The sequence below is a fragment of the Electrona antarctica genome (assembly GCF_951216825.1).
Source record: "Electrona antarctica genome assembly, chromosome: 6".
Taxonomy (NCBI): domain Eukaryota; kingdom Metazoa; phylum Chordata; class Actinopteri; order Myctophiformes; family Myctophidae; genus Electrona; species Electrona antarctica.
Genome location: NC_136811.1, coordinates 50,169,536 through 50,193,974, shown reverse-complemented (window position 1 = coordinate 50,193,974; position 24,439 = coordinate 50,169,536). Strand labels below are relative to the sequence as shown.

Below are 24,439 nucleotides of genomic sequence, written 5' to 3'. Positions count from 1 at the left end.
GCTATAGGACTGTACAGGACCACTAGGGTGATGGGTGGGTCCTATACTTTGTTCTGGGTCACATGTGGCAACCATTTCACAGCTGATTCAAAACTGGCCCCCGTAAAATCTGAATCCCCACTCCTTTTTCCCCTCACTGTATATGTTTTGACTACAGTATATAGAAGTGTCCATTTGTACATCTCTAAATGTTTTGATGAATTGAACAAGGTGGACCCTCTTGTAAACAAGTGTAATGCTTAATTGGGTCGTCCACTCACAGTTAACAGTCTTTGTATTGAGTTTGTGCTTGAAATGTACTGTAATTCTGCAAACTGTTAATACATATTTCAATCAATCAAAAAGCTGATAACTGTCCCTTTGGGCAACCAACAAGGGGCCCAAAAGGCAGCCATGCAGTGGCCACCAGCACAGGCCCTAGAAGGGTTTTGATTTACGGAGATATTTCAAGTATCTTACAAAAGAATAATGTTCTGCTTTAAGCAAAGCTTTGGGAGTGTTTGCTATGCATTTCATTCCATATAGGTATGACAAGACCACTACACTAGGTAACATTTTTTTTCATGATTCAATAGTTTATTAAAAAGACACTGATACAAAATACAAAATGCAGTTTATATGACAAGAGTAAAAAGATTCAAAAACTGACATTAAAGCGCATTTCATAGCTAAACTACACTAAGTCTAGAGATCATCTAGAATGGTAAAATAGAAAAGTATTTCATGAAATAGATGATATTCCCTTTATCAAGTGTAACTGGATTGTCCTGATGTCTTGCAAATACAACAGGACCAAATGCTGGAAGGAAAGGTATGTGGACCTCAAACCCCTACATACACACACAGCATAGAACAGTGTGCATAAAGTATGGTTTTCAAATAATCAGAAAATAAATTGTGAAAATACTTACAAGAGATCGTTTAGGATCACCTGTCAATCTCATGTGAACTTGTCTCCATTATTTACTGACAACAGTCCAGTATATATATGGCTATTCAACTCAACATTCAATTATTTGTGTAAAATGACATACTAGATGATTCTGTAGTGCAGGGTTCCCCAATTAATTTTCCTCAAGGAAATTTTGACTAGGGTACAAGGCTGGGGGCCGAGTCCGCACGCACGAGGTCGAGGTCTTGCCCTGAGAATTCATTTTCAGGGCAAGACCCCATTTGAAAAGGATGCCCAGTTTGACATGCATAGGCTACTGACCCCCATTTAATGCCATTTATATCTGGGACCCCCTTTTTTTACTCTAGTAAAATGCCATGTGTTCCAGATTTTACTTGAGTAAAGTACAAAACTACTCGTATCAAAATAAGCTTTCAATACCAAAGTAAAAGTACTTACATTTCCGTGTCGCCAAAGTATAAAATAGGGCTTAAGTGGTTCATGTGTAAAAAAATAATAATGATCCAAATCTGCAAAAATAACATGTAAAGTACATTTTTCAAGTAATTTTGGAGTAAAAAGTACAATATTTGCTTCTGACGTGTAGTGTAAAGTATTGAAAATTGGAAATACTCAAGTTAAAAGTACCTAACAATTGTATTTAGGTACAGTACTAGAGTAAATGTACTTGGCTAATTGCCACCACTGGGGTTAACCATGTAATAACCACACATGTAAAGCAATTGTTGTAAAAAAAAAAAAAAAAAAGGCATTCTTTAGGACAATCTATAAAGCCATATTTCCCCAAATTCACAGGACATAGAAACGATGGCAATTTGAAAAGAATAAAATGACCTAAAAAAAAACACATATTTACAGCATTTTATGTAGAAAAAAAGACAAAACACTGTAGCGACAGAAACCACAGTATATCAGCACAGTCTAAAGTATGAACTACACAATATGAACATGTTTTTTCATGAAAAAAAAACGCATTTCTAGACTTAACCGTCTTCTGAAAACAACAACAACACCATTTCATGTTTGTTGTCTTACCCACAGTAAGACTTTTAAGTTGACTGTTTGGCAAATATCCTGACTTCTCTCATCAAAGCACTCAGTGTAGAGACTAGTCCAGTGACAGACTTTGAGTTCTAAAAAATAAAATATTATTTACATAAATATTGCATCCGTTTACCAGTGTGCAGTCTACAACTGTATGACATACGTAAGTCTACAAAATGTATAGCTTTTATGTATAGCTTAATATGCATCAAAATTGGTTCTTTTACAGCAAACAAAACAGCAATGCCACAGAAAGGCTTCGTTATTAATCTTTGCGCTGTGCTGCCCAAAGCTCAGTAAAGCTGAATGACAATGTGGCGTCGCCCATATATTGAGCCATAGCAACAGTAAAGGTACTTTCAGACGGGCATCGATTAACGCAGACGTTGTCGCCTGGATCAACGACAGGTCAGCTCCAGGTCTGCTCAAGAGGGGCGCGGCAACGCAAAAGCTAAACAGAATCCAGGTCTGGTCAGTCGCGAGCGTGTGCACTAAACGAGCACGCGTGCGACAATTTCACGGGGCCGTGCCCACATAAATACGGTTGCGTTGTCGCCCCTCGACTACTCCGCGCGTACAGTAGTTAATTGAAAATGCATTACTAGGCGCGTTAATCGCTGCCCGGTTGAAAGGCCCGTAAGGCTCGTTTTATACTCCGTCGTATAGTGTGTCGAACACCGAAGAAAAGTCCACAACACACTGTGACGTGTTGTGAGCTCGTAACATTGTAGATTCATATTTTCGGTTAGCGTCGGCGGCGTATGACGAAGTACAGACTCTCTCCTCTGAACACGGTGGCATAAAAATAATGTGCCCACGTTGTAAATACTTGAAGTTCGAGATTTGGCTGTAAAATACAAGTCTACTTACTACAATACAGCGTTCTCTATGTCCTATGAAAAAAAAAAAATAGCGCAAACCAATGCTCTCACTTGGTTTGTAGTGCCAATTCTCTCTCTGCTTACTTAGTTCAATGGTTCTTACAACAAGTGGGGTCCAGCGGAGACCCCTCTGGGTTCCTTGAGGGGGTTCCAAATCGACCCTTGCGGGTCCATTTGGTTCAATTTGTACACTCTCAGAGTTATGGGGGGCCTTGAAATTAAATTGGCTTAATTTCCTTAACCCTCTGGCGTCTGGCATTTAGTTTGGAAACACAATTTGTGGTCATGAGTGGACGACTTTGAGATGTACACAAGTGTGGTTCAAAGTGTAGGCACTTGAAATGTGTGATTTGGTGTCTCAACAGCTGTTGTCCTTGTTGTTTTTGCTCTCCTCTGGTACGGGCCGTGCTAGGTGTGAGCCAGAGCCTTTGATGTTGCTGCTGCTGTGCGATAGGCTTAAAGCTGAATGCTGCGGTCCAATGGGAGCGTGTCTGGCCTCCGATAGGTCACTCTTGGGAGTCATCCTAAAAAAACATTGTGAGATATTTAAGGATTTTTAACGTTTACAGATATCGTCATGGTAGACACTTTTTGGTCACTGTTCCAAAATCACTGTCTACCTTTAAGTCGAAGAGATGACTTAGGTAGATAGTGATTTCGGAATATAAGCATTCTGATAGGCTGAGGACATCAGCAATAATGCATGGTGAATCAGCAGTGTTAGGAGAATAGAGTTAGGCAGATTAAAAACACATTCTGCCAAAGTCAAAGAGACGACTCAAGGTAGCTCTCCACCAAACAGACTACTAAAGATTGCTACAGACTGGCAGTCGAATGAAGTCAGGAGATCAGCCGGTTGGAAGGTGTGAAACAAAACGTTGACCTGAGAACCGACACCGACAGATGGCTACTATGGTGCTAAAAATAGCCTATGGCTTTCTTCCAACAACAAGCCCACTGCTATCTGGCGGTCGAAGCTCGGTCGGCTTTCGACGCTTCCCTACAACTTGCGACCCGCTGCGACAGTGTACCCACCGTCCATTCAAGAGCAGGTTTTCGGCAACAGACGCTTTCCAACACTTACCGCCGCCGACGTCGGTGTGGTGGAGAGCTACCTTTAGACGGATAGTCATTTTTCTTCTTTTCTGAAAACCTTAAACGGTGACATGGATGGAAATTATGCTATGAGGCCAACAGTATAATATCTAGCATTGAAGGAAGTTCACCAACACATGTTAAATGTATAGGGTGGCATAACATTACAAGGTAAAAGCATACGCTATAAAAAACGGTTGAAACATGGCACCCATAAAGCCCAAGAAGACAGTGTACAGACTACTTATTTTGCCTTCCAACTGTGTCCACTATTCAAACATTAGTATAGTGACCACTAATCATTCATTAATTTCCTAGGTGGTTGGAGACAGCATTTAAGTTAGGGCAATGGATTCTTTTTTTGGCTAAAACAAAATCAGTTGAGAGAAGGTTCCAGTGTTCCAGTTCCAATTTTGTCTGTAGTAAGATCACGTACGGTAAGATGTTCATTTAAAAAAAAGAAGAACAAGTTAGCCTATGGAGATGAGAGGTTTCTAAAATACAACAGATACAGAAATACAATAAAACACCTATTACCTCCCCCATCCCTAGCCTGGGTTCCAGCTTGAATCGATGCGTTCTGTGAATCTGTTTTGTCACTTTCTACTCAGTCTGGAAAGGGTCCCATCTCCAAGATAGGCAGGACATGTAAAAGGGTGAACTGGAACCGTGGCTTCTGATTGGTCTGTGGTGCGGTTGGGGAAAATAACACCAGTTTGACGTGGTATCAATGCGCACCGCACAGCTACTGCTGTTTCCCTGCAACGTCCCCTTATCATTCACTAAACTCAACCCACACAGCTACTGCTGTTTCCCTGCAACGTCCCCTTATCATTCACTAAACTCAACCCACACAGCTACTGCTGTTGCCCTGCAACGTCCCCTTATCATTCACTAAACTCGCCCCCACAGCTACTGCTGTTTCCCTGCAACGTCCCCTTATCATTCACTAAACTCACCCCACACAGCTACTGCTGTTGTCCTGCAACGTCCCCTTATCATTCACTAAACTCAACCCACACAGCTACTGCTGTTGCCCTGCAACGTCCCCTTATCATTCACTAAACTCAACCCACACAGCTACTGCTGTTGCCCTGCAACGTCCCCTTATCATTCACTAAACTCAACCCACACAGCTACTGCTGTTGCCCTGCAACGTCCCCTTATCATTCACTAAACTCAACCCACACAGCTACTGCTGTTTCCCTGCAACGTCCCCTTATCATTCACTAAACTCAACCCACACAGCTACTGCTGTTGCCCTGCAACGTCCCCTTATCATTCACTAAACTCGCCCCCACAGCTACTGCTGTTTCCCTGCAACGTCCCCTTATCATTCACTAAACTCACCCCACACAGCTACTGCTGTTGTCCTGCAACGTCCCCTTATCATTCACTAAACTCAACCCACACAGCTACTGCTGTTTCCCTGCAACGTCCCCTTATCATTCACTAAACTTAACCCACACAGCTACTGCTGTTGCCCTGCAACGTCCCCTTATCATTCACTAAACTCACCGCACACAGCCGGCGGACTACTGAATCAAATTCATGTTTACTTTTTACCGTAGGTTTTTACTCTCGAACTGGCACTATTTTTTCAACAGTGAGAAGCATGGAGAGAGTGGTGCTGGCTGATGACGTATCAGCAACAACGTGGCTGCGTAACAGGTGACGTTAGGAAATGCGAGTCTGCTGCCTGCTGGCCAGACTGAGTAACGAAGTGACAATACAAATCCACGGAGCGCAGCGAATCAGGCTGGAACCCAGGCTCCCCTATCACTGCCTTACCTTCCGTCCGCCACTCGCTGGAAGCTCTCCGCGCGGCTGCTGATCTTGCTGGAGCTTCCCGCCTTGCTTCGTCTCTCGACGGCCTCCCGGTGCAGGCCGCCCTCCCTCTCCCTATCCCCTCCTCGCCTGGAGGCACGTCCGGAGGCTGACCTGTCCAGATGCTCCCTGCCCGAGGTCTCAGAAGAGCCCCTGGGCTCGGACAGGGAGCCGTGGAGCCGGAGGTCGTGGTTGCTGACGGCAGAGGTGCCCTGGTTGGCGGTGGTGGTGGTGGGGGTGCCTGAGGCGTTGGTCGGCGGACCGCCGGTGCTGGTCCCCATGGACTTGGAGATGACCTTGAGCAGTTGGGGCGTAAAGCAAACATATAAGTACATTTGAGTACTGTACAATTTCGTAATTGTGTATTCACTTAATGAATATTTATACGTTTCCAAAATTGGAGAACGTCCTCCAGTAGCACTGACCTTGAGTTTGTGAGAGCCAGGCTTGTAGTGCTTCTTCTTGTGCTGCACGCGACTGTTGTGTTTGAGGAAGAACTCGCAGGACTCCTGCAGCACCCTGCGGCTCTCACTGATGGGGCTGTGGACCACAGACAACACATCATGGGGTCAACACACTGATCTATACCTCTGATGGGGCTGTGGACCACAGACAACACATCATGGGGTCAACACCCTGATCTATACCACTGACGGGGCTGTGGAGCAGTGTGGACCACAGACAACACATCATGGGGTCAACACACTGACCCATACCACTGACGGGGCTGTGGAGCAGTGTGGACAACAGACAACACATCATGGGGTCAACACACTGATCTTTACCACCGTGTCCCAGACGCTGGGCCGGGACCCTTTTGTGGGTCGGCGACACATTTTTATGGGTCCCTTTATTTTTTGTTTTTCCTATACAAATACAATAAATAAAAACAATTGAATGATTTATTTCGGTAATTTCACGAAGAATTAAAAAATACAAATCTAATAGATTAGAAAATAGCCGATCTACAAACTCACAATGCGGTGCGAAGCGACACGTGCCGACACCTATATTTGCGGGTGGAGGTGTGTCTGTAGGCGTGTTGATGCACTTTCCCTATATTTGCTATCTTATGCACAGGTTTAGGACAACAGAAAGTGCCTCTTCAAACCACCCGTAATGCGAATCCGTTTGATAAAAGAATGGCTCCTGATTTGGAGCTGCCTCAACGCATGAACATTCACTGCAGCTCATAGCACGATGAGCTGCAGTGAATTGTAATTTTCCCATAATCAGAGTGTCAATTCCTTGTGCTCATTGTTTTTAATTGTCTAGTCAAAGAAGTTGTTATATTTGTGCCAAGGCGCATCGTGCGCAATTCCCTCGTTCAGCGCCTCACCGCATTACGCAGCAAATATGTAATGGATTTAAATAATGTAAAATTCCCCATAATCAGTAACACATGCTGATAATGAAAGGCAATTAAATGATAGATGGGTGTCATTTCCAATGTGATTTCACCATAGTTCAGTGCAAGTCTATTTAATTAATCCAATTTCCCGAACTTCTGTTTTCGCTTGATACCCTTTCATAGAGAGGCAGGACACTTGCGATCTATATACCAGATCGTACAGTGTACGACACTGGCGGCGGTGGCTCAGGGGTAGAGTGGCCTGATGGTAACCGCAAGGTTGATCCAACCCGGGCTCCCCCAGAGTTAGTGTCGAAGTGTCCTTGAGCAAGATACTGAACTGAATTGCTCCTGATATGCTGGTTGGTGCCTTGCATGGTTTCCGCCGCCACCGGTGTATGAATGTGTGTGTGAGTGAATGGGTGAACGTAATGCACAATCTCTGTAAAGCGCCTTGGGTAAAGGCGCTATATAAATGCACCATTTACCATTAACAGTGTAGATTGGTGTCCTAGAGATTTTGAAAATGGTATCAATTGGTGGTCCATGACATAATGCATATGGTGGGTTCTTGAAATGAAAACGTTAGAGAAACACTGTTCTGGATCAGTGACCAAGCAAACGCCAGTGACATATTATTCTTATGCCATGTTAAAAAGAGCAGCCGTCTCACTCTGTCTTGCGGGTCCTGTTGAAGAAGTAGGCCCACTCTGAGCAGGTCTTTTTGCTGCTGACCCAGAACACTCCGGACAATCCCACCACCAGCGTCATCAGATACTTCACCAGGAACAGGGACAGATCGGGACGCTCGTACTCCATTGTCTGAAGGAGAGGAAACAAGCACATAGTATATGTTTTCCCAACGGTCCGTTTGTATTTTTAAAACAGGAGCACACAAATCCTTCCCCACTTTCATTTCCTTTCTTTGATTGTTTTCCCGCTGTTGTTCAGCATGTAGTATTGTACATACAGTATATCTATCAATTCACGAAACCTGAGTCTGTGTGTCCAGGGCATAACTTCGATCGGTTATCTGGGAATTGAAAAAAAAAACTTGAAAAAACACAAATATCTCCCATCTGTCTGTCTGACTGCAGCTCTCCAGACTGTAGGTCTCCGGACACACAGTCTGCGGAGGATACACCAAATCTGTGTCTGAGAGTGAAATGCATCTGCTTCCCTGATTGGTCCATCGGCTTCACGGATTGGTGAAGATATGAGTCACGGTTTTGCCGCTTAGCCAATATAAGTCCTTGATTGGCCAACACCAGTAGTGTGCTGTGCATTGTTTAACTAGAGGAGCTATATTTTAATGATGGCACGTGTACATCACGTGCATGCATGCGCACGCATGTGCACATATCCGCTCAGCTCAGTGCTAGTTGAAATATTATATTCAACATATGTGATGGAAATTTGGAAACCATTTGTTCATGTATAATTATAATATTTATTATTTAGATGCATTGTTAATTTGTTGTTCCCTTTTTGTTTTATATAAAATCCATTTACATAGACTCGCCCACACATAAATAGGCCTAGGCCTACTTAAAATAATCACACAACTTGTCTTTACTTGAATATCTATTTCTTTTTTAAACATACGAGATTACAAGTTAACATCACTTGCATTGCTTTCAAAACAGTGGTTTTAAAACAATCATAAGAACTACAAACAACGGTCAGGAATAACCTTGTGAGTTTCTGGTACAGCTGAACAGCTCTCGTTCTTGGGTCTTCTGCTAAGCAGCCAGTCTGTTTAACCAGTAACTTTGTACGGATTGGTGTGATGATTAGGCTAAATTCATCTGGCTGAAGAGTAGGCCTAATGTTATGCAAAGCAACCAGGTAGACAGCTTTTATTCTTAGGTGTTGCGGCGGCGTCAATAGGCCGTGCTGCGAGGTCCCTTTTTGTTCGGTTTCGTTCCCGCGTCTTTGGCACTACGATTTCAATGCATATTTCCATAGACAATACCCTTCTGGACTCTGGGTTAAAAGTTCTCTGCATAATATCCTGCAGTATTTTGTCACAAGCCAGAAATGTATATACAAGTGTATAACCAAAAAACGAAAATATTGTGCTGCTGTTTTTGCTTGTAAAATGTGTTATATTGATTTTGGCAACACCAAATCTTTCTCAAATGTCATAAATACATATACCTAACATCTGAAACAAGTATTGGTGCCTTAGTTTACTCATATGTGAATCTAGATCATGAAATGTAGCAAATTTGTTAAAGAAAACGCTTCAACTTAAGTGATTGGCACCTAGCACAATGAAACATACACATAGAAAATGTAGCCAAAAGCTTATGTTTCATACATAAAAAATGTCACAACCTACTGGGTAATGAAAGGTAGAAAAGAAAAGCAGCCCACCTTGGCCCAAAATGGCTGAAAATCTATCAAAATGTTACCACGCCCCCTAAATTGGAATAATGAAAAAAATGGACAAGACTAAAAATAAATGCACTAAAGGTCAGAATTATTACAACATATGGTATGAAACATTTATACAAGTGTCACAGCATCTGACATTTGCACATCACCCCCCCCCCCCCCCCCCCCCCCAGCTCAAGTGCAGTTAGTCAGTCTATTTGCCAGCCCATAGAGTCCCATTGTGAACCCAGACATGTTGAGTACACCAAAGTTTTATAGTACAAATGTTGAGTATGTATGGGTCCCCAGCATGTAGAAACCGCTGGATGCTAACTTGCATATGTTGAACAATTATAATTAGCTTTAATGACCATAATCACCTACTGTATATGGACAAGATTTCAGCAATAGTCACGGGCCTTATGGATTTTTCTGCACCAATCAATATTAAAAGGACTAAATTTGGCCCAGATGTAGTCCTGCTCTAATGATTTAGCTAGGGAACCCGAGCCAGTTACCTTCGGGGTCGCCATGGCGGCCAAATCCAATATGGCCGCCACATAAAACGCCTTCCTCACCAGCCATTTGCAGCATCCTGTTGCACACACTAAAAGATCTGAGCCTTCTTGAGAAGAACAGAAGACCAGAGTAGTCAGACCAGTCCAACGACCTGTTCAGGTGCACTCCTAGAAACTTGTAGTTGTCTACATTCTCCACTACCTTAATATGTTGCTGGGAACCGGAGGTACACTCTTGGTCGTGCCATAGTCCACCACCATCTTCTTGGTCTTGCTAGCATTGAGCCAGAGGCTATTTGCCTTGCTCCAGTGCACAACTTCCGTAACCATGCGTGCTCAACAGTGTTGTTACCTGAGATGCAGGTGACAACTGACATGTCTTGTAGTTGAAGTGGAAGTCAGATGTTTATAGGGTGAACAGGTGACAGCACTGTGCCCTGGGGAGCGCCTGTGATGTTCACCAGCACCTCCGAACAGACAACCCTGCAGTCTCACATACTGCGGTCTGCCCGAGAGATAGTCTGAGATCCATGCCACCAAACCATGGTCCACCCCCATCAACGCAAGCTTCTGTAAGCAGTTGTGACTGGATAGTTCTGAAGACTCTGGAGAAGTCAAAAAGCATGATTCTAACTGCGTTGCCCATGGTGCCAAGGTGTGTGAATGCCCTGTTTAGCATGTAGATGATGACATCATCAAACCCAATGTCCACCTGGTATGTAAAAACTGAAGGGGGCCGACGTAGTCACTCACCATCGGTCACAATGCAGCAAGATTTCCACAGTTCCTCCCTGTCATCAGGGAGGGGCATATCGTTTGGATCAGCAGTTCTGGACAACCTGATCTCCATATATGCCTATACTATATTATTGCGACCACAGGTCGCATTTACTATGAAATTATGCATTTTCCGTCAGTCAGTCAGTGTATCACTCAAAATCCCCATACATGGGGAAAGCCCCCATATTGCCCAGGTCTTGTGAGTGACATAACGTGAAATCATCAGGGATGGAGATCCCTGATGTCATCAATATTGGCCAGCAACTCTACAACTGACCCCAACCCTTAGATCTCCATATGGATATACTGTATGTCAGAACCTGTTCTGACATTCCATATGTTGATCCTTCCCCATCCATCCTTCCTCTTCGATGTCTCCCTTTTGACTGATACCTGTCCGTGTAAACTCTAGATGGGCCTGCCCCAAAGTTATTAATGCAGCCCGTTAGGGTGAGGTCGCTTCTCGCCCTCAGACTTACTGGTACTATGCTATAGCCTATGCTATACTATATACACTATACTATACTATACTATACTATACTATACTATACTATACTGATATGCCAATATCTATGTATGGGTGTATATACTGTAGGTAGTTTGAATCAGCGGTTCTGGACAACCGGATCTCCATATATGACTACACTAACACTGCACTACACACTACACTATACTGATACGCCCATACCCATGCATGGGCATATATACTGTAAGTAGTTCTGGACAACCGCCTATCCAATCAACTCGACACCGGACATATAAATGTCCCTGTGCTGGGGTCAGCAGCAACGTGCATGCCGAGTGTGAAGTTAGTTGGTCATACTCCTACTCATACTCAATAGGAATGTACTGAACTCCATTACTTTCATTTTGTATTGTTTTAAATAAATTAAATGTGTAACATACAAAGGTTGCTTTTTTTAGGCTGTTCCTAAAGGTGTTCTGGGTGAAAATGTTGAATACGTTTTTTGGGTACAGTGGCCATATATATAAAAACATATAGAATTTTCTGGATAGATGTACTCATAAATCGGAGCATTTCAATGTGTTCTAATGCTTTTTAAGTTTGTCAAAAATGTCAAAGGTTCACTCGTTTTCACTTAGTGCCATCTTGTAAATATGCAAATTAAGGTTCCAGACACACTCAATCATAATTATAAGCATTCCAATGTGTTTGTAATGGTCAAAAAACATGACATAGACACAATGTTTGCATTTGTAGCTCATCTGGTTCAAATATTACAGCCAAAACCATTTTAGGTATAGCAGCCATGGATTTGGCCGCTATGGCGACCACAAAGGTTGCCAGCTTGGGCGCCCTAGCTAAATCCACATTCTGTGACACTTTGTGATACTTGAATAAATGTTTCATACCATATGTTGTAATAATTCTGACCTTTAGTGCATTTATTTTTAGTCTTGTCCATTTTTTGCATTATTCCAATTTAGGGGGCGTGGTAACATTTTGATAGATTTTCAGCCATTTTGGGCCAAGGTGGGCTGCTTTTCTTTTCTACCTTTCATTACACAGTAGATTGTGAAATTATTTATGTATGAAACATAAGCTTTTGGCTAAATTAACTATTGTGTATGTTTCATTGAGATAGGTGCCATCACTTAAGTTGAAGAGTTTTCTTTAACAAATTTGCTACATTTCATGATCTAAATTCACATGATTAAACTAAGGCACCAATACTTGTTTCAGATGTTAGGTATATGTAATTATGACATTTGAGAAATAGTTTGTGTTGCCACAATCAATATAACACATTTTACAAGCAAAAACAGCAGCACAAGATTTTCGTTTTTTGGTTATACACTTGTATATACATTTCTGGCTTGTGACAAAATACTGCAGGATATTATGCGGAGAACTTTTAACCCAAAGTCCAGAAGGGTATTGTCTATGGAAATATGCATTGAAATCGTAGTGCCAAAGACGCGGGAACGAAAATAATTTTCTAGGCACTTTTTCTTGGGTCGCAGCATGGCCTACAACACTCGTTGACGACTCTCGCTGGCATGCGTGGGCATGCATGTGCATGTGGAGGGCGCGTGGGTGCAGCTTCAGAACCCAGAACTAGCGGAGCTCAGCTCTGCCTTCAGCACACCCCTGGGCCCAACGCAAGCTGTCTGCTGAACGTGAAGCAGAACACGAAGCGCGTGGAGCTGACAACAGGTACAACGAGTAGTACATCAGATATACACGATTGAGTACTGCACAACGGGTGTGGCCATGCAGTCCCGGCTTGCATTGTTCCCGACCGTGCACTACTTAATTCTCCATTTCAAGAACAGTGAAAGTAACGGACCTACTAGCTCACATGTCACAATGTAACACGTTGTAGACCTGGCATTGTGGCCTTCTAGTTCTATGGATGGGCAACTTTGAAGATGGTGAGGGCCACTACATTTCCACACTCACTCCAGAGGGCCACATAAGCATATTTCGGACAGAGCAAAAAACGTGTCGCACTGTGACGCGTTTTGAACTTGTAGATCTGCTATTTTTGCTATATTTTAATTGAAATCCTGAATATTTTTTTTGCTATTTTTGAATTGGAATCCTGAAACATGGACATAAAAAAAAGATAATAAAATTCTAATACTAGTCATTCAGCTACTAATATAATTAAAAGCGTGTCATGTTTGGAATTGTAACGTCTGAATCAATAATATATCAGTATTCCGATATTAACCTGCGGGTCGCATTAAGTGAAGGCGGGGGCCGCATGTGGCCCCCAGGCCATGTATGTTCTATACACTAACCACTACTACTGAACTTAAATCAATACATTACATGCACAGTTTTACCTTCTGCGAGCAGGGGATGCTGTACTCCTGGCAGCGGTCGTTGATCCAGGTCTGCTCCCAGGCGCTGCGCTGGCTCTGCTCGTAGATGTAGCAGGCCAGCTGCGTGACCAGAGGCACCAGGTAGAGGCCGCTGAACACGCCGATGCGGATCATGAACTTCTTCAGCTTCTCCTGGTTGCGCTCGTCGTGCTGGATGACCTGCCGCACGTGGTTGAGCGACACGATGCCGGCCAGGAGCAGCGACAGGCCCGCCAGCACGCCCACGCACAGCGGCGCCAGCACAAAGTAGCGCAGCGCGTCCAGGTCGTACAGGCCCACGAAGCACACGCCGCTGATGTTGTCGCCCTCCACCTTGTTCAGCGCCAGCAGCAGGACCGTCAGCACTCCGGGGAGGCCCCAGGCGGCCGTGTGGAACCACACCTATTATGTACAGGACAACAAGGAGTCAAGTCAGCACAACCAAACTCTCTGGAACCGTAGATATAGGAAGTCACGTATATCATTTTAGAAAAAACAAATTCCGTCACCGAGTAAAAATAGCTACCCAAGAAGATTAATAATTCATGCCTTTACATTTTTCTCAGTACTGTAAATTGAGCAAGTTTTTACACATAATGTATGTTGAGGTTGTATCAGGTCGCCAACCAAGTGGTCTTTGTCTCTCTCACTGTTATATAAAACATGGGGGGGGCCCTACCGCTTTCTTCTCTATAGCCTCACAGCTCCACTTGGGCCCGGCGGCCAGGAACCAGGTGATGGTGAGGATGACCCACCACACCATGCCGGCCATGGAGAAGAAGTAGAGCAGCATGAAGAGCAGGGTGCAGCCTTTGCTCTGAGAGCCCAGCACCACCGTGTCCACGGCAGAGCCGTGGGGCGTCCCCCCGGTGCACGCCGCCTTGTTCCCCAGCAGGAAGCCCAGGAAGTAGATGAGCGACACGAAGCTGTAGCACACGGCGTAGAAGATGATGGGCCGCTCGGGGTAGCGGAAGCGCTTGACGTCGATGAGGAAGGTGAGGAAGGTGAAGAGCGTGGCGGCCAGGCACACCACGGAGCACACGCCGATGAAGCTCTTGGCGAAGTCGATCTCGTGGGGCCTGAAGTTCGGGATGTTAATAGTTAATCGCCGTTATGAAATGAATCAGTTAAACTTAACAGTTAGTAATGAATCGAAAATTCTGCTGTTTTATCGTTGGTTGGTTTTCTGTGATGCTGATTTCTGTAATGCTGTCTGGCCCTGTATCTTAAATTGTCTAAATATTTGATTAAGGAATATAATATGCCTTTTGTATTCTTTCTGTATATCAGCAAAATGTATGTTAGACATTGAGGGAAATTCTCTCTTTTTTTTTTTACAAAAACACTGCTCATCAACTAACCGGTAAAATCGATCGATAAGGTTATAAATGAATTAATTAATGGATAATTCCCATCCCTACCTGAAGTACATATTGGAGCACGGCGGCGCGCAGTCCTGGGCGCCCAGGAACGAGGAGCCGTGGCCCGGCTTGGTCTTCAGCGGCAGCGGGCACCAGAAGCCCAGGTCCCTCTTGGCGGACGGAGAGCTCTTTGGAGTGGTCGGAGGGCTGACCGAACCCCCCACGGAACTACACAGGTCCAATCTACAGGGTGAGACGACACAAAAACATCACGTTCAGTAACTTGGGCCTCTAACTATGCTAAATATGAGATAGAATCAAAGATGAAAAAACAAGTATAGTTTGATTGATCACCAAGGAAATTCCAGATTGTCATTGTATCATATTAGAATTATATCACAATATAATTCTAATATGTAACCATAATATCTAGCCCTGAAGTGACAACAGTTACATGCCAGACACAATCCGGCATGGCTTCTGTGTGTATTATTAGTAGTGTGTGTGTGTGTGTGTGTGTGTGTGTGTGTGTGTGTGTGTGCGCAAGCCTAACTTATGTTGGTAAATATTAGCTGTAGAGATTGACAGACAACAGAGTCGATGCATGTGTGTGTGTGTGTGTGTGTGTGTGTGTGATGTCCTTATCCTGTTGAAGCTACAGTACTCTTTATTGCTCTGTAACTGTATCTCAATTCTCAACTGCTGTGCTGCCTTTGCCGACTTAATTTCCCACTCAGGATCAATAAAGGTCTCATCTTACGTGTCAGAGATGCAAACATTCACCAGCAGGTTGTGTGTCTAGTCACATGGAATAAAGGTTCATTCACCAGCAGGTTGTGTGTCTAGTCACATGGAATAAAGGTTCATTCACCAGCAGGTTGTGTGTCTAGTCACATGGAATACAGCAAACATTCACCAGCAGGTTGTGTGTCTAGTCACATGGAATAAAGACAACATTCACCAGCAGGTTGTGTGTCTAGTCACATGGAATAAAGCAAACATTCACCAGCAGGTTGTGTGTCTAGTCACATGGAATACAGCAAACATTCACCAGCAGGTTGTGTGTCTAGTCACATGGAATACAAACATTCACCAGCAGGTTGTGTGTCTAGTCACATGGAATACAAACATTCACCAGCAGGTTGTGTGTCTAGTCACATGGAATACAAACATTCACCAGCAGGTTGTGTGTCTAGTCACATGGAATAAAGCAGCAGGTTGTGTGTCTAGTCACATGGAATAAAGCCAAATAAAATCTCTGAAAAGACTGAAAATGTAATGATGTTTTAGGCCGACCAGCTGAAGACCATTCATGTTTCTGGAAGATGCTTCTAAACTTGTATTCTATTGCTAGTTTGATCACTTCAAATACTCTTTCATCGTAAAATAACTAATGACCGAACATAGCCTACAATTCTACAAGCTTACAACAAGCTCACAACACGTCACGCTGCAACGCGTTGTGAGCTTAGTTAGATCTGCTATTTTCTGTGCGCAGCATGCTTTCACAGAGACCACGCTGGCTTCTGTGGAATCCAAATGACTGAAAGCAGTCGTGGCGACTGAGAACTTGAATCCATGGGGTCATCATGTACAGTTGGGTGATGAATGATTGGTGTTGATTTTCTTACTTGTCACACTGCAGCTCGGGAGGCCAGGAGATGCCGAAGGTGACGCTGTCGTTCCTGCAGTCAGAGAGAACGGTCTGGCACTGCTCTCTGCAGGGCTGGATCACCTTGTTCTCCTCGGTGCACGCTGGGATGAAGGCCTGGCACAGGAAGTGGTGCACGTCTGGCGAGCAGCGCAGCTTGGCCAGGGGCATGAACGGCTACATGGGGGGGGGTCAGAAACAGAATGTTGCTGTCCAGGTAGAAAGCTCTCATATCATTGGTGTGTTCTTTTTGAAAATGAATGCCCTACTTGATCACACGACAGCATCAAATGTGGCAAATCCGTTATGGCATCACCACATGGTTTGGTAACCTGTCCGTCAAACTCAAATCCCAACTTCAAAACCTAGTCAAGAGAGCTGGGAAGATCATAGGCATGCAGCCCCCATGTTCTCTTCAAGAGATATTCGAGTGAGGAAACAGGGCCTCAAAATCACCCGAGACCCGAACCACATCCTCCATAAGGAATATGAGTTGATGCCGTCTGGCAGACGGTACAGATCACCATTCTGCAAGCTAAAACAGATATAAATTATCTTTTGTTCCACTGTCAATCAAAGCACCCAATAACAGATAACTAACTACTGGGAGAGTGCAATACTGCAATACTTGAACCTTGATATATTTGCACATATATTTTTTGTACTATGAACTGTATTTTTTGTACTATGAACTGTGTATGTATGTATGTAATGTATAACGCTGTCTCTTGGTGCCCAAGACACATTTCTCCTCGGAGACAATAAAGGCTATTGAATTGAATTGAATTGAATCTACAAGCTCAAGCTTGTAGATCTGCTACTTTTGCATTTAAAAAAATGTATTTGTATCCTGAAGAGTAAGAGTTTGACATAAGCGTATCCACCCAGACAGGCGATAAGTGTGGTCTTCACCCTTGTATTACAACTACACCGGCCAGGGGTCTTCCTCCCCTCCACTCACGTCAAAGGCAGTGGTTCCAGTTCCTAACCTTTTCTGAGCCAAGGACAACTTGAAAATCTCAAGTGTTTGCGTGTATTTCTGACAGAATTCCCATCTGATTCCCCTCCCCATATTCCTGTCAGAAGCCGTTGAGGGCTGATTTCACCCTTGCATTACAACTACACCGGCCAGGGGTCTTCCCCTCCACTCACGTCAAAGTCAGTGGTTCCTGTCAGAAGCCGTTGAGGGCTGATTTATTTCACCCTTCTATCGGGTGGAAACCTCATGTCCAGAACTTTTACTTTTCAGCATCCAAATTCAAAAACAGCAAAAGTAGAAGATCGACAAGCTCAAAGCGAACCGCTTCGAGACACGTTTAGAGCTTTCGGAACTGCTACTTTTGATGCTGTGCGTTAATATACCAAGACACACAAGAAGTTAAAAACATAAGAAATGTCTTCCCAACAGCAACGATACGAACACAAGATCAGCACAGAAATAAATAGGGAGTGATTTCTACAGTAAAGTGAACACTGGGAGCTGCTGAGCAGTGTACTGTTCTATAAGTGCCACACAAAGGAGTCCTTTCACTGGTTGGCTCACATATTCTTCCGTTTCAACAGATTTGTGGAAGAGCGAGGGAACCCGGGGGGAGTGGTGGGAATGGAGCACCAGGAAATGACTGCGTAGCTGTTTGGAAACATACAGCGACTAGCCAGGAAGGCTGGAGGAGAGAGAGAGAGAGCAAGGAGCTGTTTGGAAACATACAGCGACTAGCCAGGAAGGCTGGAGGAGAGAGAGAGAGAGAGAGCAAGGAGCTGTTGATAGGTTAGCTCTGCCACAGTGTTATAGTGTTTCTATGACATGTGCACTGCATGTACAAAGGATTAAATGTGGATTAACAAACTGGTGGCAAGACACCATGAATGAAAAACCTCTCTTGCAGTCGACGCTGCACCAAAGCAATCCCAATTATATAAACAGATTCCTTTTAGACAATAACTATGGTTGATTTCACCAGAGAGGCTTATAGTATAGTATTACACTGGTGCCACTTTATGCCGAAATTCTACGATCTTTAACCCATTTTGACCTGAGATCAGATTCTAAAAATATATTCTACATCCTGACAGTTTTCTGAAAAAGCTTGAGCTTGTAGATCTGCTATTTTTCAATAGCTAAAGCATAACATAATGCTAACACCAAAAGGGGTTCCCGCCCAAAATGGGTTAATGATGAGTCGGTTGTTTTAGTTCTGTTGTTGTTGTTGTCGTCAGTGGTCAAAATGAAGAGCTCTTATCAAGGGTTAAAACAAACAATATAATCCATCATCACCTTATCAAGCCATCAGTAATCATAATAGCTGTATTGACGTAGTCGGCTCACATCGCTTTAAAAACTTGTTTGCATGTATTATTATTCACGTTCAGATTAGTAATGCATAGACGAATGCATCGACTCCGTTGTCAATCCCTACAGCTAATATTTACTCCTATATAAGTTAGGCTTGCGCGCACACACACACACACGCACGCACGCACGCACGCACACGCTCCTACAATCAACACAGCGTAAATCGAACAAAGTTACTATTCAATGTTTCCTTTTCCTAGACTCCAGTCTGGCAGTGGCCCCAATCTCTCAGGGGCCACGGGTTGGTTTCTCCCTCCAACAGTGAGAGTCCTTGTCTCTCTCCTGCGGAGGTCCCAAACTCCATCTCAATGAGCTCTTCTTGCTCACACTGACTTTTATTTTCTTTATGGCAGAGCTACTGTAAAAAAAAAAAGCTAGTCATTTCAGAAACATTCAGCCAGGATCAGGGGCAGAAGTCAAGTCAACTCGTTCTAAAAAAAAGGCAAAATCCGCTACTGTGTGAGTTTCACACCAAAGTGCTTCAAGGATTTATACGATTTTAGACATTGGTTAGACACTCCCTTTTCAAAACAAATACCTTTAGAACTACTTATAAGAATCTATAACATAGCTTTCCCGTTTTCCATGGCAGTATATAATATATATATATAATTATAAACGGTATATATAAGCCAATTGACTTTTTCCATTATTCTCCTACTGAAGTGCCTCACAGGGCATTTCGAAAGCTGCCAGCCACTGGTGGAATAATGTGGGAACAAGGACGGAACGGAAGATGTTAGCCATCCACCGGAAAACCCTACTGATATGGTGTGCTAAACATGGACCCAGTAACGGACCGGTCTGCCTGGCTAGTACAGGGGCTGTACAATAAATCATGGCATAGTTCAAACAGAGTTAGTACGTATGTAGCCTTGAATGTAGGGCAGTGTATGTATACCTGGCTGTCACCTAGGAGACAAAGACTGGTGGACATGTGTGCACACATGTGTGTGAGAGAGAGAGAGAGAGAGAGAGAGAGAGAGAGAGAGAGATCTGCACACAGTATGCAGGAAAACCATTGTGTGTGCATCTGGGTGTGTCTCCTTCTCCCCTTCCTCCAATAAATCAAAGGCCCCACACAACAAAGTAGAAAAGATTCCCTTTGGCCAAGTTTGCAGTGAAATAAGAAGCCATAGACGTCTGCCAGACAACACAAAGACTCCCTCAGAACATTGTTGTTTCTTCCGTCAGTCACTGTAACACATCTTACTCGTCAAATACCAGGCTGTAACCAAACCCTGACCCCTACTGTATATGGATACAGGCTTTAGCAGAAAGTAGACCTTAGCCTGTGGTTCACTGGCACTGACTCTCTAAAGAAATTAGAGTGTTGTCGTTGTTTTGTATCTACCAAAGTGCCAACGAGTGTTGTTTACACTTTTGGGGCAACCCAAACAGTTCCAGTGAGAGCCAAGGTCAACCCCTGACAACCACATCCATGCCAAAACGTAATTCAACTCAGGTACTAGTACTGCGTCGTTTCCAGGTATACGTAAGTGTCTTTGTGTAGCCTATAGCCCTCTCTGTCCCCTGTATCTACTCTCCAAGGACACACAGGTCATGTGTAAATAAGACTTTTTTTATGGTCTCATTTGGATAGGATGTGTTAAGAAAGAGGCACTTATATTGTCTTCAAAACATCATGAGACCTCAGTCACAAATTGAACTCACAACCTTAAGTTTGTCACATGCTGTCCCCTCTCTCTCTCTCGCTTAACATGCGTTTGTCATTCTTGCTCGCCCAAATGCATACAATGGTACCATGTCTTGTCTGTCACACACACACACACACACACACACACACACACACACACACACACACACACACACACACACACACACACACACACACACACACACACACACACACACACACACACACACACACACACACACACACACACACACACACACACACACACACACACACACACACACACAAAATAGGTGCGGGTCGGAATCAATTGGCATGGGAGAAAAAGGGGTAAGAGCAAAAGTAGCACGACATCAAGCCGTGCTACTCATACGCTGAGTTGGCGGTGCCCGGGATCGAACCCATGACCTTGCAGTCAAAAGGAGAGTGCTCTACCGACTGAGAAAGCAAAAGAATGAAATCCAATGTATAAATCTTACCTCCATTTTGCTAGCGGCAATATCCTGGTCATAGTGGTCCATCATGTTGGGGAAGAAGGTCATGTTGTAAGGCATCCCGTGGCAGCGGTGGACTCTGATTGGCTCACAGGTGAACAGGCTGTGGGCGTGGCAGTTTCTCATCCCCATCAGTGGTAGGAGGCACAGCAGCCACAGTGGTCCAGACAGCAGCATTATGGAGGCTGCTTGGGGTGCAAAGGTTTGGTTTTTAGTAGTGATGGGAGATTCATCTGCAAACACATCGGTATCGGCCGATATTGGCCTTAAACCGATATATATCGGTAATCGGTATCGGAAAAATAATGTCGGTTTTAGCAGATATTTTATTTTATAATAATTATGTTAAATAAAAATAAAATTAAAAAAGCCTGAAAAAGCCATTTGTTATGATGAAGGCTGCAAATGATATCCGTGTTTTCTGGGGGAAATTTCAAAAGAGTCAACAAGTTTTTAAATAAAAATTCTACATTTAAGTTGTTTATGTTGGGATATGGGCCGAGGCCAACATTTCAATAATGGTGCAGCCCTATTTTTGGAATAAAGAGGCATTGCTTTTTATTTTCAAAATCAGTTCATAAGCCTTTTTTCAGAATGGCCAAAATGATTATATTTTCTTAATACAGAATGAGATCATATCGACATCGGTTATATCGGTTAACGGCAATTAACTATATCGGATATCGATATCGGCTAAAATGTCTCATCAGCACACGCCTAGTTTTTAGTACTGAACAATATTGCTGCACAATTAATCGAGAAAAAAATCTAGATCTAGATTCAGACACCTATGCAATGTCATTTTGTGAAGAATCGTGCAGCACTAGTTGGCCGTCCAGTTCATTTTAGATGTTGTCTGTTTAAAGCCACAATAGTGCCACAGTAGTTGGCTCCAGATGCCACATTTTGAATATGTTAATGTTCAGCAACTACAGACTAAAGACAATACATATTTTCACGGAAAGAATAAGAATCGTCATCTCAATTCTTGTGGGGGAAATCGAAAAATCAATTTGAGCAAGAATTGTGTAGCACTACTGAACAGTGGTGGAAGAAGTAGTCAGATTTTCTTTTCTTTTTTTGCAATACCACAATATACAAATCTATACTCTGTTACAATAAGTAAAGTAAAACTCCTATATTTAAAATTTGATTAAAAAAGACGAAAAAAGAAAGAAAGAAATTTGTAAAAGAAATATAGCTAATCTCAAACAGCCGAAGTATAAAATGGCCCGGGGCTTCAGTTGTTAACGTACGTACATTTTTTGTTCATAATCTCAATCTGCAAACTAAAGCTGGCAAATAATCGTAAAAAGAGTACAAAATCTCCCTCTGCGATGTAGTGGAGTAGAAGTGTACTGAAAAATGTAAATGCTCGCTCAAGTAAAGTGTAAAGTTACCTCAAAACTTGCACTTCTTAAGTAGAGTACTTGAGTAAATGTACTGCGGTTACTTTCCGCCACTGGTACGGACGGGGTCAAGTTTCTCTCCTGGCTTCAGAAGGAGGATATGTTGGCCCAAAGTGTTGGATTCCACTGCAGGCTCACTTGACTTTCATCCGCATTCCACTTGGCCTGGGGGGTCATCTCTGTGGCAACGCTGGGAGAGCTGGCAGGTATAGAACACTCCCATCAGCCTCCTTGTGTGTTCAGCATGAGCCTCTGGGTAGACACAATGTTGTCGTCAGGCATATTTTAACTGTGTTAGTTGTACTGTAACTGTGGTAGTTGTTTTGGCAAATAAACGTCCTATTACATGATCATACTACAGCGTCACACAAAAGTATAACAAAGCTCGAAACGGCTTGTTTCAAAAACAGAATAATAAATACTATTAATATAGGACAATATAAGACAAGCAACTCTCAACAAAGGCACACCGAAAGAGTCTCTTGTGCAGGTCAGAGCAATAGGGGCAAGGGGATACGTCTCCAATAAGGCTACTACTAAATTAACTTAATGAAGCCATGATTTAAGAAGATCAGTCTTAAAGTTTGGGATTGCATTTACAGCTCACAAATCCCCTAAAACAAAGTGCTTTAATTATGTTAGCAGTATGGTAAAATAGAATAGTTTGGCTTGTTATGCCTGCCAAGGCTGCCTGCCTGTGTCTACAACAGGTTACTGTTATGTTAGCTCTTAGTCATCGGGGCATTCCAAAGCATCAGTGGCCGAGATTGCCCTTGATTCTGGGTGTTCATTACATTTACATGTCAGTGTTACAGAACTGGTTCAAAGGGTTATTTCAAAACCCCAAGTCAATCCTTTTCTCCCAGAGCACAAAGTCGATGCATTAAATACAGGGTGGGGAATAAACGACTGATTCAATAAGAATACGTCTCAGCTTGTTTGATGCAGGCTTCTCATTAAAGTATCGGGCTTTTCACACACACACACACACACACACACACACACACACACACACACACACACACACACACACACACACACACACACACACACACACACACACACACACACACACACACACACACACACACACAATTATCAGTCATAGACAGTTCAAAGGAAAACAGCACAGCAGAGTTCATATCAATATACTGAATAATTAATAGTCAAGGGTTTTAGGAGTTTAACATGCATTAGTGTGGGCCATTTATAAACCCCACTGCAACACTAGAGTCAAAAGGGGCTATTTAACCAGGTCAACTAAACATGTTAGTGTAACGTTGGATGTGAAAGAGTGTTGAACTGACAAATGATTAACAAGAACATACACATTTTACGACAAAGGCTGGTATGCGCGTATAACTAAGTAACAAGCATGTCAGAGAGACTCACAGACGGACACTAAAACATATTTAACGGATTCCATATCAATATCTTCTTGGTAAACATCCTGACCCAGGGTCAAACGCTGGGGCTAATATATACAACCATTATTCCACCCCCAAGTCGAGACACCAAAGTTCGGGCATGGAGAATAACAAAGTTCCCTGCCTCGACAGTTTACAGTGGGGCCTGCTGGGTGATAGTTTCTGGACCAAAATAAAGTTTACAGCCCCAAATAAAACGTGAGGAAAGCTCTTACCCTCGACTCCGCGGGTGTGTGTAATAGTCCGCTACATTGATAGCTCTCTCGGGGCAGTTCCTTTAGCTTGTTTTTGAGCGTGCAAATGTTTTTGCTCCGACACACACACTAGTCTACGCGACGCGTACAGAGAATCTCCGCCTTTGGCTGAGTGATTGCTTGCCACCTCTACATCCCATAGCCTATGGGGTGGTCATGCTGTGATTGGCTGGTTCAACTGGTTGGTTGTTAGGCAACAAGGTTATTGTAGTC

The 24,439-nt window shown here is 43.4% G+C and overlaps 1 protein-coding gene across 3 annotated transcripts; it reads right to left on the bottom strand.

Annotated features, from left to right (window-relative positions):
- Window positions 1-1,044: 1,044 nt before the first annotated feature.
- Window positions 1,045-24,324, bottom strand: fzd6 (frizzled class receptor 6). 3 transcript variants are annotated; one of them, XM_079502742.1, is made up of 12 exons: window positions 24,188-24,324; window positions 22,537-22,797; window positions 21,122-21,324; window positions 16,613-16,809; window positions 15,042-15,224; window positions 14,300-14,699; window positions 13,603-14,022; window positions 7,785-7,933; window positions 6,186-6,300; window positions 5,725-6,056; window positions 3,923-3,991; window positions 1,045-3,362 (listed from the first exon to the last, which is right to left on the bottom strand). In XM_079502742.1, exons 3-12 carry the CDS (start codon window positions 21,311-21,313, stop codon window positions 3,197-3,199), a joined length of 2,223 nt encoding a protein of 740 aa, XP_079358868.1. In that variant the 5' UTR covers window positions 21,314-21,324; window positions 22,537-22,797; window positions 24,188-24,324; the 3' UTR covers window positions 1,045-3,196. The 3 variants fall into 3 exon arrangements, with proteins under 3 accessions (XP_079358868.1, XP_079358867.1, XP_079358869.1); XM_079502741.1 differs by having other exon boundaries at window positions 21,122-21,321; XM_079502743.1 differs by lacking the exon at window positions 3,923-3,991 and having other exon boundaries at window positions 21,122-21,321.
- Window positions 24,325-24,439: the final 115 nt, after the last annotated feature.